Below are 17615 nucleotides of genomic sequence, written 5' to 3' on the forward strand. Positions count from 1 at the left end.
TGGATGACGCTTGGCTGGTGGTGTGCATGGATGGTCCTTCGCTGGTGGTGTGCATGGATGGTGCTTGGCTGGTGGTGTGCATGGATGACGCTTGGCTGGTGGTGTGCATAGATGGCGCTTGGCTGGTGGTGTGCATAGATGGTGCTTGGTTGGTAGTGTGCATGGATGGTCCTTGGTTGGTGGTGTGCATGGATGGTCCTTTGCTGGTGGTGTGCATGGATGGTGCTTGGCTGGTGGTGTGCATGGATGACGCTTGGCTGGTGGTGTGCATAGATGGCGCTTGGCTGGTGGTGTGCATAGATGGCGCTTGGGTGGTGGTGTGGTTTGTGTGAAACCTCCAGCGTTTTACTACCCAGAAGCTCCTGCAAACTTTCAATTTAGCTAAAAAGTCACAGTTTCCTCACATTTCTGAGTGGAAAAGTTGTGGCCTCATCGTGCCGGCACAAATTTCCCACCAACGAGCGTACTCCTCGGTTTCCTGATAAAAAAAAATATACCTCAATTGTGTTGGTGCCCAAAACAGAGAACCTAAAAACGTATCTAAGGATCAACTGAGGGGGACCAAAGAGGGTCCAAAAGGGCAGTTATTTTAATATAAGTTATTAGGCTGACTCTGCTTTGGGCACCCACACAAGTGAGGTATCATTTTTATCAGGAGACTGAGGGGAACGCTGGATGGGGGGAAAGGTGTGCCGGCGCAGTGATCTCACAAACTTGGCTCACAGAAATGTGAGGAAAATGTGACCTTTTAGCTAAATTTGAGCTTTGCGGCGGATTCTGGATAAGAAAACTTTGGGAGATCCATGCAAGCCACACATCCCTGGACTCCACTAGGTGTCTAGTTTTCAGAAATATCTATTTTTAGTCGGTTTCCATTGATGGCATGCGAGCCAGGACCAAAAACGCAGGTGCTCCCGATCTATCACAAAACAACCTATTTTTGCAAAGGAGTTTTTGGTCCCGGGCTCAGCAGCCATCTATGGAAACACCGGGTGGAGACCAGGGAGGTGTGGTTTGCATGGGTCCCCCAATGTTATCTTACCCAGAATCCCCTGCAAATCTCAAATTTAGCTAAAAATTTTAATTTTTCTCACAATTCTGTGTCGTATGTCACTGAATTGAGTGGTAAAATAAAATCTGGATCTCCAGCTGACCCCATGAGGCCACTTCACTTTGTTGAATCTCTGACGCTGTTTCAGCAGCCAATTTGCCAAATACTGAACCTATCCTTCACAAGGGCTATGGTCCCAGTAGCATGGAAAGAGGCTTGGGTGTCTCCTAATATTAAGAAGGCCACGCTAGACCCTTTAAAACCTGAGAATTTTAGACCCATCCCCCTTATCCCTTGGGTAGCTAAGATCGCCGAAGCCCATGTTAATCACACTCTATCTCAATTCTTGAGCTCCCATAACATCTTGGACCCATCCCAGAACGGTTTTCGGCCTGGCCACCGCACAGAAACCGCCCTGCTTGCCACCACAGAACATCTGCGGACGGTTTTGGATGCTGGTCAAAGTGCAGCGCTGATCCTGTTGGATCTCAGCGCTGCCTTTGATACGGTATCTCATTCCATCCTTCTTTACCGTCTGGAGGCAGCAGGGGTGACCGGGACAGCGCTGAGGTGGTTCAGGTCCTTTCTAACTGATAGATCCTTTCGGGTGTCGGCTCCTCCGTTTTTGTCAAAATCCCATTCCATCGGACAGGGGGTACCCCAGGGCTCAGCTTCAGCCCCTCTCTGTTTAATCTGTATGTACAGCCTTTGGCTGCGGTTGCTAAAAGATGGGATCTCACGATGGTGTCCTATGCAGATGATACCCAGCTGGTTATCACCTTAGCGGAGGGACCATCGGTAGCAGCCACCAGATTCAGAGAGGGGCTGAGAGCAGTGGCGCAGTGGATGACAGATAACTGTCTTCAGCTCAACGCAGGCAAGACCGAGGTTTTGTTGGTGGGTAAGAAGGCTACCCTTTGGAATGAACACTGGTGGCCAGCATCCCTTGGTCCTAGGCCACCTCCTAAAACAGTGGTAAAAAATCTTGGGGTCTGGATGGACTCCACTCTTAGCTTCCAGACCCACACCAAGAGAGTAGCGGCTACAAGCGTGGGGCTCATAAGAGGTTTAAAACCTCTCCTGAAATATTTCGACCCGGCAGTGCGTCAGCTAATCATGCAGTCCACAATATTATCCCGCTTGGATTATGCCAGTTCATTGCTTCTTGGAGCCAACAAAGCGGAGATACGGCGTCTTCAGCGAGTCCAGAACTCTGCTGCGAGAGCGCTGGTGGGCCTCCCTCGCCACTGTTCTGTGGGGGTCACCATTCAAGAATTACACTGGCTTCGGATCGACAAGCGGATCCAGTTTAAAGCGCTATGCTTGGCGTTCAAAATCCTAAAGGTAAATAGTCCATCACTCCTTGGTGGTCTTCTGAATCCCTACGTGCCTCATCGACAGCTGCGCTCTTATGGACAGCATCTGGCGTTTGTGCCACGTTTTAATCACTCTAGGGCCGGAGGATCCTCATTCCGGTTCCAAGCTGCTAGGCTGTGGAACTCTCTACCATTATGTATTCGTGCCTTGGATGATTTGCTTGCTTTCCGGAAAGCTATCAAAACCTTTTTGTTTTTATCTGTATAGAAACTGACCTAGACTCTCGCTCAGTTTTCTCTGGAAACTTTTGTCTCAGTTCTGTCAGCACCGGGACGCCCCGTTGCTGGGGCAGCTGTGCGCTCTAGAATTCTTACAACATAACATAACTGAACCATTTGGAGTCTGTAGGAGCGTAGGATCAGCGATGAGGTCAGCTGTCTCGTATGTCACTGAACATGTTGGAGTCTGTAGGAGCCCAGGATCAGTGATGAGTTCAGCTGTGGTTCAGAGCGGTAGCCAACAGCTCCCTGAGCTGGTTTGAAGTGGAGTATGCAAGGAGGGCACCAAATCTGCCCTCCCAGCAGACCATGTGGCGCTGGCAAGCGCCTCCACCCCTGCCTAATACACTAAATCTTGTCTGGGAGATGGTCACACCTCCCTATGACAGGAAGCCTATTGTCCTACCTTCCCCTTCTCGGGCTTGGCCCAGCAGCAGGAGGGCAAAATAGTGTCTGTTGTAGGCAGCAGGCCTAAGTTGCTTTCAAGGTCTGTAGGATCGGTCCCAGGAGCCTGGTATGCTTCCCCGAGGAGCCCTACCGTGGATGGAATCATACCTCCAACACCAGATACAGTGTTGGGGTATGATTCCAACATGTCTGATACCAAATATGCCCAGGTTCGTTCCAGCCAGTTTAGAGATAGTCTTGCTGTCTCATAATGGCTGATTTACGTACAATGCCTGGAGAATGGACTTCGGGGTTTGTAGGGGTAGGCTGCTCATGCAGGGCCACCCTCACATTCGGAACCAATCACCCAGCCTTTGGGACTGAAAGGCCTGCTAAAGGGGTGACTTATAGGTTTCAAGTGCAGGGATGCTAGATATAAGGAAACAAATCTTTCGTGAGAGATGCATGCACCAACTCACACAGGCTACAATGGCAGGCCTGTGGTCAGAATTTGGAGGGTCCCTCATAGTCATAGTCATACATTCTTATATAGCGCACAGTTCACCGTAAGGTCTCAAGGCGCTAGCAGCTAAAGAATGGAGGACAGGGACGGTGCATTGCGGCTAGTTGGTGGGAGGGGGGAAAAGCCAGGTTTTAAGATTTTTACGGAAACATTTATGATCGGTTATGGAAGAGATACGGACCGGTAGTTTGTTCCACAACATTGGGGCCAGATAGGAAAAGGAACGGCCCCCGTTGTGCAGAGTCCGAAAACGGGGCTAAGCAAGGAGGAATTTGGAGTTGGACCTTAGAGATCTACCAGGGATGTACCTAAGGAGCTTGTTTTTTAGGTAGTTAGGGCCGGCGTCATGCATTGTCTTATGGACCAGGCTTAGGATTTTAAAGTGACATCTCTGGCAGATTGGGAGACAAGGAAGAGTCGGTAGGTTCGAGATGGATGAGGATCTACTGGATCTACTGGGGCGATTGAGGACAAGCCTAGCTGCCGGGTTCTGAAGAATCTGAAGCTTGGAAAGCAGATTGGCATTTAGGGCAGTGAACAGGGCGTTTCCGTAGTCCAAAAGGCTAACGATAAGGCCCTGCACCAGTGGTTTCCTAGCCTCAATAGGGAGCCACTTAAAAATCTTACGGAGAATGCACATGATGCCGTAGCAGACCCCAAGAACCTGATCTATGTGGGGCTTCATGGGCAAGGGGGCGTCTATGGTAATGCTGAGGTTTCTGACAGATGGTTTGGGAGGGGGGCCCAATCCTAATTCCGCAGGCCACCAGTCAGATGACCAGACCACCTCAGCTCTTCCAAACAAGATGATCTCGGACTTGTTGCTGTTCAGTTGTAACTTGCTGGCGCTCATCCATTCATTTATTCGGGTCATACAACTCCTAAAGCGAAGCCGGGTGCTGACGAGATCGGAGTCACAGGTGACAAGTAACTGAGTGTCGTCGGTGTAGGACACGGTTTCAAAACCATATGATCTAATGATGGCAGCTAATGGAGTGGCAGCTCATGGGTGGCATAACACATGCTGCAGCCCATGGAGGGTCCCCTGGAGTACCTAGGCCCTAGGTACCTTGTACCATATACTAGGGACTTACTAGAGTACATCAGCAGCCAATAAGGAATGTACCAAGGCACTCACCATAGCCAATTTAGGAAGGAAGCCCAGTGAGTGGGGTCCTGATTAGCAGGATCTGACGCTGACTAGTCAGAATACAGTATGACACTAGTAAAGAGTGGGGGAAACCATGAAAGCAGATCCTACCTTCCCACCGCCCCACCCATTCTCCCCACTCCTCTAGAGAGTAGCATGTGTAGTGTGTTGGTCTCTGCTCGTGCACAGTGCAGGGGAGTATGCAGCCACCTCTTAGTGTCCGGCACAGAGGCCACTTTCCAAAACATTGCTTTTGTCACTTGTAAAGTACGTATCCAAGGTCTATGAAAGCAGTGTAAATGTTTGCCCCCCTTTGCTTTAGGGCAAAGGCATAGCAGGCATGCTATCTCAAGCTCTAAAGTTAGAGGTGGGACAACTAAACAACAGACCAGCCAAGCTCAATCTCCTTGTCCAGCTGGGAAACTCCCACCCCAGTGGATAATACCGACAAACTTAAAAATATATGTGAGAGAAGTAAAACCACAAAGTAAATACAATCATTAAACTGCTGCTCTACTGCATATTGTGGGTGTAGTGGATGAAGCCAGGCACCTCTGCGAGCAGCAATATTTGATTTATGGCGCAACATCCTGATGTCCACCCTTCTGTCTCGAGTCTTCCTGATCCATCTCGCATCTCTTACTCAATGAGCTGTTCTTGTTTTACTAAACCATGACCATTTGCCACTACCTAAAGCTGTAACTAGTGTATGAGTGCTATGCGAGGGCCCTTTTTTTTTTACCAACTTACTCATGAATAATTACGATGTGACATATTCAAAGCAACTTTTATGTAAATTTCTGTGTATGGTTAAATATGCCTTCATAAGTTTCAAAAATGGTAATCAAGAGATATTTATACAATCAATAAAAAATTGTGTGTGCACATTCCGTTATGTTTCCCTTTAAGTAATTTGAAATCTTTTTACATCTGACAGAAAAAAATCTTTGATTGTACGAAATGTTTCAAAATAAGGAAGATAACACTGTAAATCTGCAAAGACGAAGTCCGAAATATTGAGTTCCAGTATTCAGGAAAATATAAGTGCGGTCAGAGCCAGCCAAACCCGAACATAAACTGAGACATCCTGAAAGAAGGGAGAAGGGACACGAGAAATTCAGTGATTCCACGAGTCTCAGCTGTGCACCTCCATGCCTCAAAACTAAGAAATAACCTCTAGAAAATTAAGACAACACTGATAAACATCCTCTTGTGTAAACATGTCCAATAACAGCTTTGATCATTAGGTCGGTATGAGGTGGTTACAGCAGTGCTCTGCTTTCTTAAATAATACCAGGCCACCTTTCAGTGCTAGAGGTGTATTGCAAACTGTTTCAGACCAATTCACAGCAACCATTGAAAAGCGCAACGGAGTGGAGTCAGACAACTGAAGGTTAAAAGAAATAGGGGTTCTGCTGTCTAAAATACAGAGCACTGTCCCAGTGTGCACCGACCAGAAGGACAAGGAATCTTTACCCGCAAGCTTGCAGAACCATTATCCAGTCTAAAGACACAATCGCCCACGAAGAAGCCTTACACACGTTATGAGATTGGGAAGTAGTTGGTGACCATTGCACTGTAATCTTTAATCGGAAAACAAACGTGCAAAATACGACTCATACAGGGAATGCAAGAATAACACAAGTGCTTTATCAGTCATGTTGGCCCTTCAGGAAGTACAGTCAATGGATGTAAACAAGTATATACCAGAGCCAGAGACGCTAACCAAGAGAGAAGTCTCAGACACATGCAGTGAGAGCTTTAGTTTGTCATCAATATTAAAACCCCATCAGCAAACACACACAGGGAAAAAACTATTCAAATGCACTGGATGTGTAAAGAGCTTTATTCAGTTATCAGGCCTAAAACGACATCAACGAACACACACAGGGGAAAACCCATATCAGTGCACTGAATGTATGAAGAGCTTTAGCCAGCTATCAGGTCTCCAGAAGCATCAGCAAACACACACAGGGGAAAACCCATACCATTGCAGTGAATGTGGAAGTTGTTTTAATTACTCTTCAACATTAAGGAATCATCAGCGAACACACACAGGGGAAAAACCATTCAAGTGCAATGAATGTGGGAAGAGCTTTAGTCAACCAGAAAACTTAAAACGGCATCAGGGAACACACACTGGCGAAAAACCATATCATTGTAGTGAATGTGGAAGTAGTTTTAGTGATTCGTCAACATTACGGAATCATCAGAGAACACACACAGGAGAAAAACCATTCAAGTTCAGTGAATGTTTGAAGAGCTTTAGTCGATTATCAGACCTAAAATACCATCTGAGAACACACACAGGAGAAAAACCATATAATTGCACTGAATGTGTGAAGAGGTTTAATCGATTATCACACCTAAAACAGCATCAGCGAACACACACTGGGGAAAAACCATTCCAGTGCAGTGAATGTGAAAGAAGTTTCAGTGATTCATCAACATTAAGGAAACATCTGCGAACACACACAGGGGAAAAACCATTCAATTGCAATGAATGTGGGAGGAGCTTTATATATTTATCAGGACTAAAACTGCATCAGAGAACACACACAGGGGGGAAACCATTCCAGTGCAGTGAATGTGAAAGTAGTTTTAGTCAATCTTCAACATTAAGGAATCATCAGCGAACACACACAGGGGAAAAGCCATTCCAGTGCAGTGAATGTGGAAGTAGTTTTAGTCAATCTTCAACTTTAAGGATTCATCAGCGAACACACACAGGGGAAAAGCCATTCCAGTGCAGTGAATGTGGAAGTAGTTTTAGTGATTTGTCAACATTAAGAAATCATCAGCGAACACACACAGGGGAAACACCATTCAAGTGCAGTGAATGTGTGAAGAGCTTTTGTCAATCATCACACCTAAAACAGCATCAGAAAACACACACCGGGGAAAAACCATACCAGTGCAGTGAATGTGAGAAGAGGTTTATTCGATTATCAGACCTAAAAAGGCATCAGAGAACACACACTGGGGAAAAACCATTCAAGTGCAATGGATGTGGGAAGAGCTTTATATATTTATCAAGCCTAAAATGTCACCAGAGAACTCACACTGGGGAAAAACCATTCCAGTGCGGTGAATGTGGAAGAAGGTTTAGTGATTCATCAACAGTAAGGAAACATCTGCGAACACATACAGGGGAAAAACCATTCAATTGCAATGAATGTGGGAAGAGATTTATATATTTATCAAGCCTAAAACAGCATCAGAGAACACACACAGGGGGAAAACCATTCCAGTGCAGTGAATGTGAAAGTAGTTTTAGTGCATCTTCAACATTAAGGATTCATCAGCGAACACACACAGGGGAAAAACCATTTAAGTGCAGTGAATGTGAAAGTAGCTTTAGTCGATCTTCAACATTAAGGATTCATCAGCGAACACACACAGGGGAAAAACTATTCCAGTGCAGTGAATGTGGAAGTAGTTTTAGGAATTCGGCAACATTAAGGAATCATCAGCGAACACACACAGGGGAAAAACCATTTAAGTGCTGTGAATGTGGGAAGAGTTTTTGTCGATCATCACACCTACAACAGCATCAGAAAACACACACCGGGGAAAAACCATACCAGTGCAGTGAATGTGAGAAGAGGTTTATTCGATTATCAAACCTAAAAGAGCATCAGAGATCACACACTGGGGAAAACCCATTCAAGTGCAATGGATGTGGGAAGAGCTTTATATATTTATCAAACCTAAAACGTCATCAGAGAACACACACTGGAGAAAAACCATTCCAGTGCAGTGAATGTGGAAAAAGTTTTAGTGATTCATCAACATTAAGGCAACATCTGCGAACACACACAGGGGAAAACCCATTCAATTGTAATGAATGTGGGAAGAGCTTTATATATTTATCAAGCCTAAAACGGCATCAGCGAACACACACAGGGGGAAAACCATTCCAGTGCAGTTAATGTGAAAGTAGTTTTAGTGAATCATCAACATTAAGGATTCATCAACGAACACACACAGGGGAAAAACCATTCAAATGCAGTGAATGTGAAAGTAGTTTTAGTCAGTCTTCAACATTAAGGATTGTGTGTTCCCCAGCGAACACACACAGGGGAAAAGTCATTTAAGTGCAGTAAATGTGTGAAGAGCTTTTGTCAATCATCATACCTAAAACAGCATCAGAAAACACACACCGGGGAAAAACCCTACCAGTGCGGTGAATGTATGAAGAGGTTTGTTCGATTATCAGACATAAAACAGCATCAGAGAACGCATACAGGGGAAAATCATTCAAGTTCAGTGAATCTGGAAGTAGTTTTAGTGAATCTTCAACATTAAGGATTCATCAGTAAACGCACACCGGGGAAAAAACATTCAAGTGCAATGAATGTCTGAAGAGCTTTAGTCGATTATCAGACCGAAAGTACCATCAGAGAACACACACAGTGGAAAAACCATACCATTGCAGAGAATGTAGAAGTAGTTTTAGTGAATCATCAATATTAAGAAAATATCAGCGAATACACACTGGAAAACCTTTCAAGTGCAAGGAATGTGACAATGGATATATATACATATATATATACATATATATATATATATCTGGTCTAAAACGGCATCAGAAAACATGCACAGGAATCATTCAAGTGCAGTGAATGTTGAAGTAGGTTTTATGAATATTCAATATTAAGTACTGATCAGCGAACACACACGGGAAAAGCCATGTCATTGCAGTAAATGTGTGAAGATCTTTTGTCAACTTTCAGAGCTTCAAAGACGTCAGCCTCTCTTCAGAAGAGTGCAGGATCAATAATGAAGGTCACAGAGCTACAACTGTGTGACTGCCATGCCAAGCACACTTCAGAAGAGTGCAGGATCAGTAACGAAGGTCACAGAGCTGCAGCTGTGTGACAGCCAGGCCGAGCACACTTCCGAAGAGTGCAGGATCAACACTGAAGGTCACAGAGCCGCAGCTGTGTCATAGTCAGGCCGAGCACACTCCAGAAGAGTGCAGGATCAACACTGAAGGTCGCAGAGCTGCAGCTGTGTGATAACCAGGCCGAGTACTTCACTTCAGAAGAGTGCAGGATCAATAATGAAGGTCGCAGAGCTGCAGCTGTAAGATAGCCAGGGTGAGCACAAGGCTTCACTTCAGAAGAGTGCAGGATCTATAATGAAGGTCTCAGAGCTGCAGCTGTGAGATAGCCAGGCTGAGCACACAGTGTCTGTTCACCAGATACGGATTATCAATGAAAGTCTCCAACCTGCATGCTGTGTGATGGACAGGGTAAGCACGCGGCTTCTCTTCAGGACAGTGAGGAATCATTTATAAAAGTCACTGAGCCAAATGTTGTGTGATAGTTAAGCAAAATCACCATTTTACATTCTTGGACGATGATTTTTTGATGGCTAATAGAGCCGAATATTGACATGATGGTTCCACAAAAGAAATGAAAAAAAAGATTGATTGCACAAAAATAATATAAAGGTAGAACCAATCACGATGCTATAAAATGTACACAATAATGACTAAGCTTTACATATTAAAAAGAAAGGCATGTTTTTAAGATATGTACTAGAATAAAAAAATGATTTGGATTTTGGTATTTTACTGCTGATTTTAAAGAAATGATATTGCGCCCCTAAACTCAAGATAATTTGTGCTGTCAGCAGGGAGTCTAGCAGAGGTGGCATTAGAAGGGGGTCCGGTCTCGACAGTGTGACTGCCCTCAGCAGGGAGTCTGGCACAGGTGGCATTAGAGGGGGTTCCTGTCTTGACAGTGTGACTGCTCTCAGAATGTATGATGGGCTGACCTGAGATGGCAGAACATAAAGTGTGGCTTGTGTCTGCTCTCTTGCAGCACGGCTCTGAGCAGGGACACTTCCACAGAAGAAAAGTTTGAGTGTGTGGTTAAGGAGGTTAATTTGCCCTAGCACAGAACTTTTCCTGTGTTTCTTGAGGTATGTTACGCTGCTAATGCTGGTCAACACACGAGGAGTGGCAGGTGCAGCTAAAACTACATTTAGGTAAAGTTTTGTCAGCAGGCTCATTTGTTTTTTAAAAGTGTTGACGTTTGTCCATTAGCTTTTGGATGGGATTCGCCTTTGCAAGGTCATCTCTGTCCTTCCCCTATCGCCCTGATTAAGGATTCTGAAAAGAAGAGCAATCCAAGTTGAGAATGCAGTCCGAGAAGAGATGTAAGCCATATTAGTGCAAATGATCCTGCTGAAAACTGCAAATGTGGAGATGATCAGTAGAGGGTTATTATCATGAACAAAATGTCACCTTTCAAACCACATATTAAATCAAAACCTAAATAAAAAGTATGACTGGGTGGGGGAAAAATAGAAAATCAAAAAGCATTTTATCTTGCTTTTTAAACTACTGGGAAGTGGCTCAATGTCATGTAAAATCATCAGTCTGTCTTGGCTTTTGAAACATTATGGATTCAAATTCCCTCACACGCAAAGTGAGGTTGGCTAAAACAACAGGAAGGACTGAAGATGTCACATATGAAATGGAGTCACTCATTTTACAAAGCAGTCCAGTCAATTTCTAAAACTGTTTCATATGCAAAATCAAAAGTAAACTCTGTTGACCTATTGTGTCAAAGTTCATTCTTTGGCATCAGGCATTGATTATTGGCAATCCCACTCATGTTGGTGTTTGTGGAACGAAAATATATATTTCAGCCTTCACCAATAGTGCAATTAGCTTCCCCACCACAAAGAATAGATAGAAGTCAGGAGGCAAGAGCATCAGGGGCTGTGGTGTGGGCAAAAGGTACTGTCATGTGCATGGACGATGAAAAACCAGGTAGCAACAGGGCGAGCTTTCTCCCTCTCAGAACAAATACAAGATGGGAATGACAGGACAGGAAGGGGGTAGAGAAAAGGAAAGGAGAACAGACAACGTGGGAGGAAAGTGACACAAGCTGAATGGAGAATACAGGTGGGGTGAGACGATGCAAAAAGAGGGATGAAGAGCTAGAGGTGCAGGACAGAAGGTAGAAGAATGTGAGTTGCAAGAGGGTGGGTGAAGAACTGAGTTGCATGAGGGTAGGTGAAGAAATTAGTAGAGCCGAGCAGAGCTAAGGGAAGAACGCTTGTCAGCTTTATCGAGGCGACAGGGGGCCTGGACCAATCACAATCTGGGTTCAGGCCCAACCACAGCACTGAATCAGCCCTTCTTTCTGTGACGGATCAGATCAAAATGTCACAGGATAGAGGTGGCTCCATGATTCTAGTGCTGTTGGACCTGTCTGCAGCCTTTGATACCGTGTCTCATAACATCCTTCTCAGCCGTTTGCAGGGAGTAGGAATTGGAGGCCTAGCATTGTCATGGTTGGAGAGTTTCCTTTCCGGGAGATCACAATCTATCAGCTTGGGCCCCTTTCGTTCCATCTCCAGGGGGCTCACGAAGGGGGTGCCACAGGGCTCATGCCTTAGCCCTACATTGTTTAATGTATATGTGGCCCCCCCTTGCTGAGATTGTGCGGAAGTATGGGTTCACACCGATTTCCTACGCTGATGACACCCAGCTCCTCTACCCTTTCAGCTCCCTTGACTCTAAAGTCAAGGAGAACTTTGCTGAGGGTATGAGGGCGGTGTCACGTTGGATGGCGATGAACTGCCTCCAATGTAATGTAACAAAAACGGAGGTCATGCTCTTTGGCAAAGCAAGTATCCTTTGGACCCCTGCCTGGTGGCCAATAGATCTCGGCCCAGCACCTACATCTAAACATCATGTAAAGAATCTTGGGGTGAAGTTGGACCAAAAGCTGACCCTGAAGGAACACACCAATTACATCGCAGGAATGTGCTTCCACACTATTGGCCTACTTAGACGTGTCTTTCCATATCTCCCTGCCACCTACAGAAAGACACTTGTGCAGGCATTAGTGACCAGTCGTCTGGACTACTGCAACGGCCTGCTGACATTAGCAAATACTGATGCGGTAGGTCGCTTGCAGGTGGTCCAGAACACGGCAGCAAGACTGGTCATGGGTGCACCAGCTAGGACTCCTTCTAAACCCTTGCTGAAGGAATTGCATTGGCTCCCTATACGGCAGCGCATCAACTTTAAGATCTGCTGCACGGTTCATAAATGCATTTATGGAGCAAGTCCTAAATACTTGTCTCAATCCCTGGAGCTATATCAGCCCAGTAGGTCTCTTCGTTCAAGCAACCAAGCCCTTCTAAAACCCCCGGCCACAAAGAAATCCAGACAAGGAGACCGGGCCTTCTCCTCAGTTGGACCTGCCTTGTGGAACAAACTTCCCCCCGATGTCAGAACAACTATCAATTATCTATCCTTCAGGAAAACATTAAAAACCCTCCTTTATCAAGAAGCATTTCTGTCCACTTAATCTCTCTAAGATGTACTGCCTGATAATCCTATAGCTGGCACAGCGCGGAGATACCCTTACGGGATTGATTCCAGCGCTATAGAAGAAATTAAAATAAATAAATTTATCAAATATTTTGCCTCAAATTAGCCCTCAGCTCTAATAAAGCCACAGTTAGCGAAAAATTGCGATCTACAAATGTGGGGCACTTTTTTGGTGTCCCCGGGCCTACTTCTGGTCTCAGTTTATCCCTGGTTCCTTGCTACGTAACACTTTAAACATACACAGATGCCTTCAGTGAATTCATGTGATATTGAACACCCCTTCAGCGAGTATTTGTCAAAAAGCAACTGATCATCCACCAGGAAACAAGGAAGATAATTACTGCCTGGGTTAAACGCAACAACCTGAAAGCTAGTGCTTAATTTGTAAAAGAAAGTATGCCGTGCCCGAAGCTCAGCGGCCGGTTTAATAAAACGGGGACGTGCCGAGTGCCAGGCTGGTAGCCTTAAATACCCTACCAGACACCCTCACCCCCTCCCTCCCCCTTGGCCCTTTCTCTAACTCTAGATGGTTCCTGCTTTCTCCCTAAGTTATGGTTCTTTCGTCTTTCTGATCTGTGTGTTTTCCTCTATTCAGCTCAGTAAAAATCAGATGGATCATAAATAGGTACAGGTGGCCCCCACCGGAAATCACCGGCTCAAATTAAGCCCTGCAAAAGCTTGTTTCATGTACTCTTCTGCTAACATGACCTCCTTGGCCTTGCAACTTTCCTTCTCTGACCTTGCTAAATCAAAAATATGTAAGAAAGCGAATAGTACCCTCCGTGTCAAGCAACAAATGTGTGAACAATTTACTGCAACTTGGGAAGTAAACAAAAGAAGCATGTAATCAAACCCAGTGAAATAAAATTAAATAGTTCACATTCTACAAATTGTGAGTAAAACGATTTACAATAAAGCACAAATACATTATTTTACATTCTCCCAGTGTCCCATTAGCTACAGGGAAGGATTTACTCAGTCTGGGGCCTCGTAGTTTGATCTAGATTCCAGGGCGTAAAACTTTTTTTCTAAATGTTAGAATGTCACAAGCCTGTTCTCTGATTGTCACAAGCTTCTACCCTTGGCTTACCACTGTTAACACAGATCTTTTCCCAGAACTGTGTATCCACACAGCCATTGCAGTTCTCAGTGGATCGATGTAGAAGAAAAGCGGACAAACGGATGAGAATTCTTCCTGCAAAATCGGATTGATTAAATTCCCTGAGCTGTAGAAAAATATCCCATGTCAGTGTTTACCTTTAAAGTGTACGAGTGCATGACTGAAGGAAAAGTTTGCGAGCCTGTTTGTGGGAGCAGCACGAACGTTCGCAAAATGTACCAAAGTGTTCCAGACTCGTGCACAGCATCGAGGACGCTTGGATGAGACCCCTAAAACTGTCCAAAAACCCTCCAGCAAACTTGACAAGTGCGCCACGGCTAATTAAATCCAGATGGCCCTGCACACCTCTGCTGGCTCCCGAGAGCAAATCGCTCTGGGAGTAAACCTTTTAAAAGAAGCTGGGACTTCCACACACCTTTGGCCAATTGTGTGCTAAAGCCAGAAGCAATGGCCAATGGCATGTGAGCCCCACATGCATGAGCTTTTAGGAAAGCTGTGCTGATAGCAAGAGGTTGTTTTCCTAGTGCTGCGCATGCGCTGCACTAGGCTCGACATAAAAAGGAGTGATTACCCTCATTGCTAAAAAAGGCCAAAATCACAACTGTATCGAGTTCCTATCGAGTAGACTTTTAATCACACACCTCCAGAGAGGTGATGACCCCATCCATGTAGTCAACATATATGGCCCTAACACCGACTTACCGGAGTTCTGGGAGAAGGTCTCCAGTAATCTTGAGAGCCTTCCGCAGGATGACCTCATCATAGTGAGAGGGGTCTTTAATTTGCCGCTAGACCCACACATAGACCGCGAATCTAAATGCAAATACCGGCCCTCCCGCTCACATGAAATCCTCAAAAAAATATGCTCTAAATATAGCCTAAGGGATTTGTGGCGTCTCCAACACCCTGAGGCAAGAGACTATACATTTTACTCGGCCCCTCATAACCCCTACTCTAGGATTGACTACATCCTACTCTCAAGTGCTTTCACACACCTCATAGACGAAACAGATATAGCCCCCAAACTAGTCTCCGATCACTCTTGCATTAGTGCCAAACTCGCAGGTACACACTCTATTCTTCCCCCAAAGAGATGGCGATTCAACAATGACATCCTCTCTGACCCAGCAAACAAAACAAAGATCGGATCCGCAATTAAAGAATACATTGAACTAAATGACCGTCCTGAAACGAGCTCATCTACTTTATGGGACGCTCTCAAAGCAACTATTAAAGGTATCATTATCAGTATTAAGATGCAAATTAATAAAAAACTAAATCAAGAACTGGAGTCGCTAGAGAAAGAAATAAAATCACTTGAGGTAAAACACTCTGCGAATATAGATAATAAAGACATCCTTGACCTTTTGATCAAGAAGAAATATGAATACAACAAGATAATGAGTAAAGGCGCGGGTGTGTGGATTAATACATTTAAAGCACTAAAATGATGTGAGGGAAATAAGGCAGGCAAATTGTTAGCTTCGTATCTCAAGCACAAACAGAAACAATTCACCATCCCATTGATTAGAGATTCCAAGAACATTGTCCAAACTAAACATAACGAGATACTAAAGGCATTCCAAAACGTCTATGAGGAACTTTACAAAAATAAACAAACAATAGATCTAGAGAGCTGCACAAAATATCTAGAGACATTGAGCCTACCAAAATTAACTGAAACTGAGAGCTCAGCGCTAGGGAACCCCATTTCTGAAAAGGAACTCTATATCCATTAAATCCCTCAAAAGCAATAACCTCCCAGGCCCAGACGGCTTCACGGCCTCCTTTTACAAAGAATTTGATATGTCACTAAAACCCACCTTACTAAAACTGTTCAACTCTATTGCTAAGGACGGCTGTGTAACCAAATCAATGGGTGAAGCCAACATCATCGTTATTCCCAAAGATGGTAAGGACTCCCTTTTAACCAAAAATGACAGGCCAATCTCGCTTATCAATCTTGATTGCAAGCTCTATGCAAAAATCCTAGCCAATAGCCTAAAGGCGATTCTGCCAAAGCTGATTAGTAATTTGCAGGTGGTGTTTCTCAAGCATCGCTTGTCTAATGATAATACGAGTTTACTGTGCCACATCCTGGAAGAAGCTAAGATAACGCCCATCCCTTCCATCGCCGTTACCTTAGATGCAGAAAAAGCGTTCGATAGAGTATCATGGTCTTTTTTAAAACAATGCATGTCATCTTTTAATCTAGGTGAGGCATTTATCAATATGGTCCTGGCCCTGTACTCTTGCCCTACTGCCCGAATAGCTATTATTGGCACCCTGTCAGAACCCTTCCGCTTAGAACATGGAACCAGACAGGGTTGTCCCCTCTCTCCTGCATTATTTATTTTGGCCTTGGAACCACTGATCATGGATATCAAACGTAATAGCAATTTAAAGGGTGTGTCATTCGGAGATTCCATAGTGAAGCTGGTCGCTTATGTTGATTATATCCTAGTGGTTACAGAGAAGCTGAGTGATTCCATCAAAGCACCTATGTCCACCATTGAAAGATACTCTAGTCACTCTGGATTCAAATTAAACCGCGACAAGTCCGAAGTCAAACCTCTGAACATCCTTGGTACCCGAGATATGTTAGGGGACTCTGGGCTTGCTTGGCAACCTGGTTACATAAAATATCTGAGGATTGAATTTGGCAGTCCGATCCTCGAGACACTCCATCGCAACGAGGCTAACACCCTAGAGAAAATTAAATGTCTCCTTGATGCATGGTCCCCAAGATTCATAACATGGTGGGATAAGATTGAGACCATCAACATGATGATCTCGCCCCTAGTTACTATATAATCACCATGCTCCCCCTCCATTTAACTGAGGACTTCCACCATAAATTAGATGCCCTGCTCTCCAAATTCCTGTGGAAAGGGAAGAAAGCGAGAATTAGCATGAAGAAACTTAGATTAGATAATTCACTGGGTGGGATCAATCTTGCAGATTTCAAACTCTCCAGACGGCTTTTTTAGCAAAACAAGGCTCCTATTGGCTCGTTAAATCAGAGGACTACACCCCAGTTTGGCTGGACATTGAGAAATCAGTCCTCATGAATCTCTCCCCTGCGTCCCTGCTGACCACGAATCTCAAGGCGGTTACATGCTCAAAGTCCTTGTTTAAGAACACAAAATTGGCCCTACTGAAGATCGATACATTTCTGGACAACAGTATTAAGAGCTCCTAACTTGAATCACTTTGGAACGATCATAAAATACTCTATACAATGACTCCTGGGTTAACAAGGGCATCTTTTTTCCACCCCAACTCTTCAACGGCGCTTACCCCCTCTCGTTTAAAGAAATACGAGCTACTTATAACCCAGAATCAATTGAGTTGTATAACTTCCTAAAAATAAAATCAGCATTAAATAAAGCATTAAGTTACCTCTCCTCTCTCCTTCGCTCCCACA

At 44.6% G+C, this 17615-nt stretch overlaps 1 protein-coding gene across 1 annotated transcript in view; it reads left to right on the top strand.

Annotated features, from left to right (window-relative positions):
* LOC144806007 (uncharacterized) overlaps positions 1-9003 on the top strand; it is a 45409-nt gene extending 36406 nt beyond the window's left edge. Inside the window, exon 3 of the mRNA XM_078672465.1 lies at positions 5644-9003. Coding sequence (XP_078528591.1) covers positions 6365-8638 — 2274 coding nt within the window. The 5' untranslated portion in view covers positions 5644-6364 and the 3' untranslated portion in view covers positions 8639-9003. The remainder of the gene's footprint in view (positions 1-5643) is intronic.
* Positions 9004-17615: the final 8612 nt, after the last annotated feature.

Source organism: Lissotriton helveticus (assembly GCF_964261635.1).
Source record: "Lissotriton helveticus chromosome 1_1 unlocalized genomic scaffold, aLisHel1.1 SUPER_1_unloc_39, whole genome shotgun sequence".
In the NCBI taxonomy this organism is placed as follows: domain Eukaryota; kingdom Metazoa; phylum Chordata; class Amphibia; order Caudata; family Salamandridae; genus Lissotriton; species Lissotriton helveticus.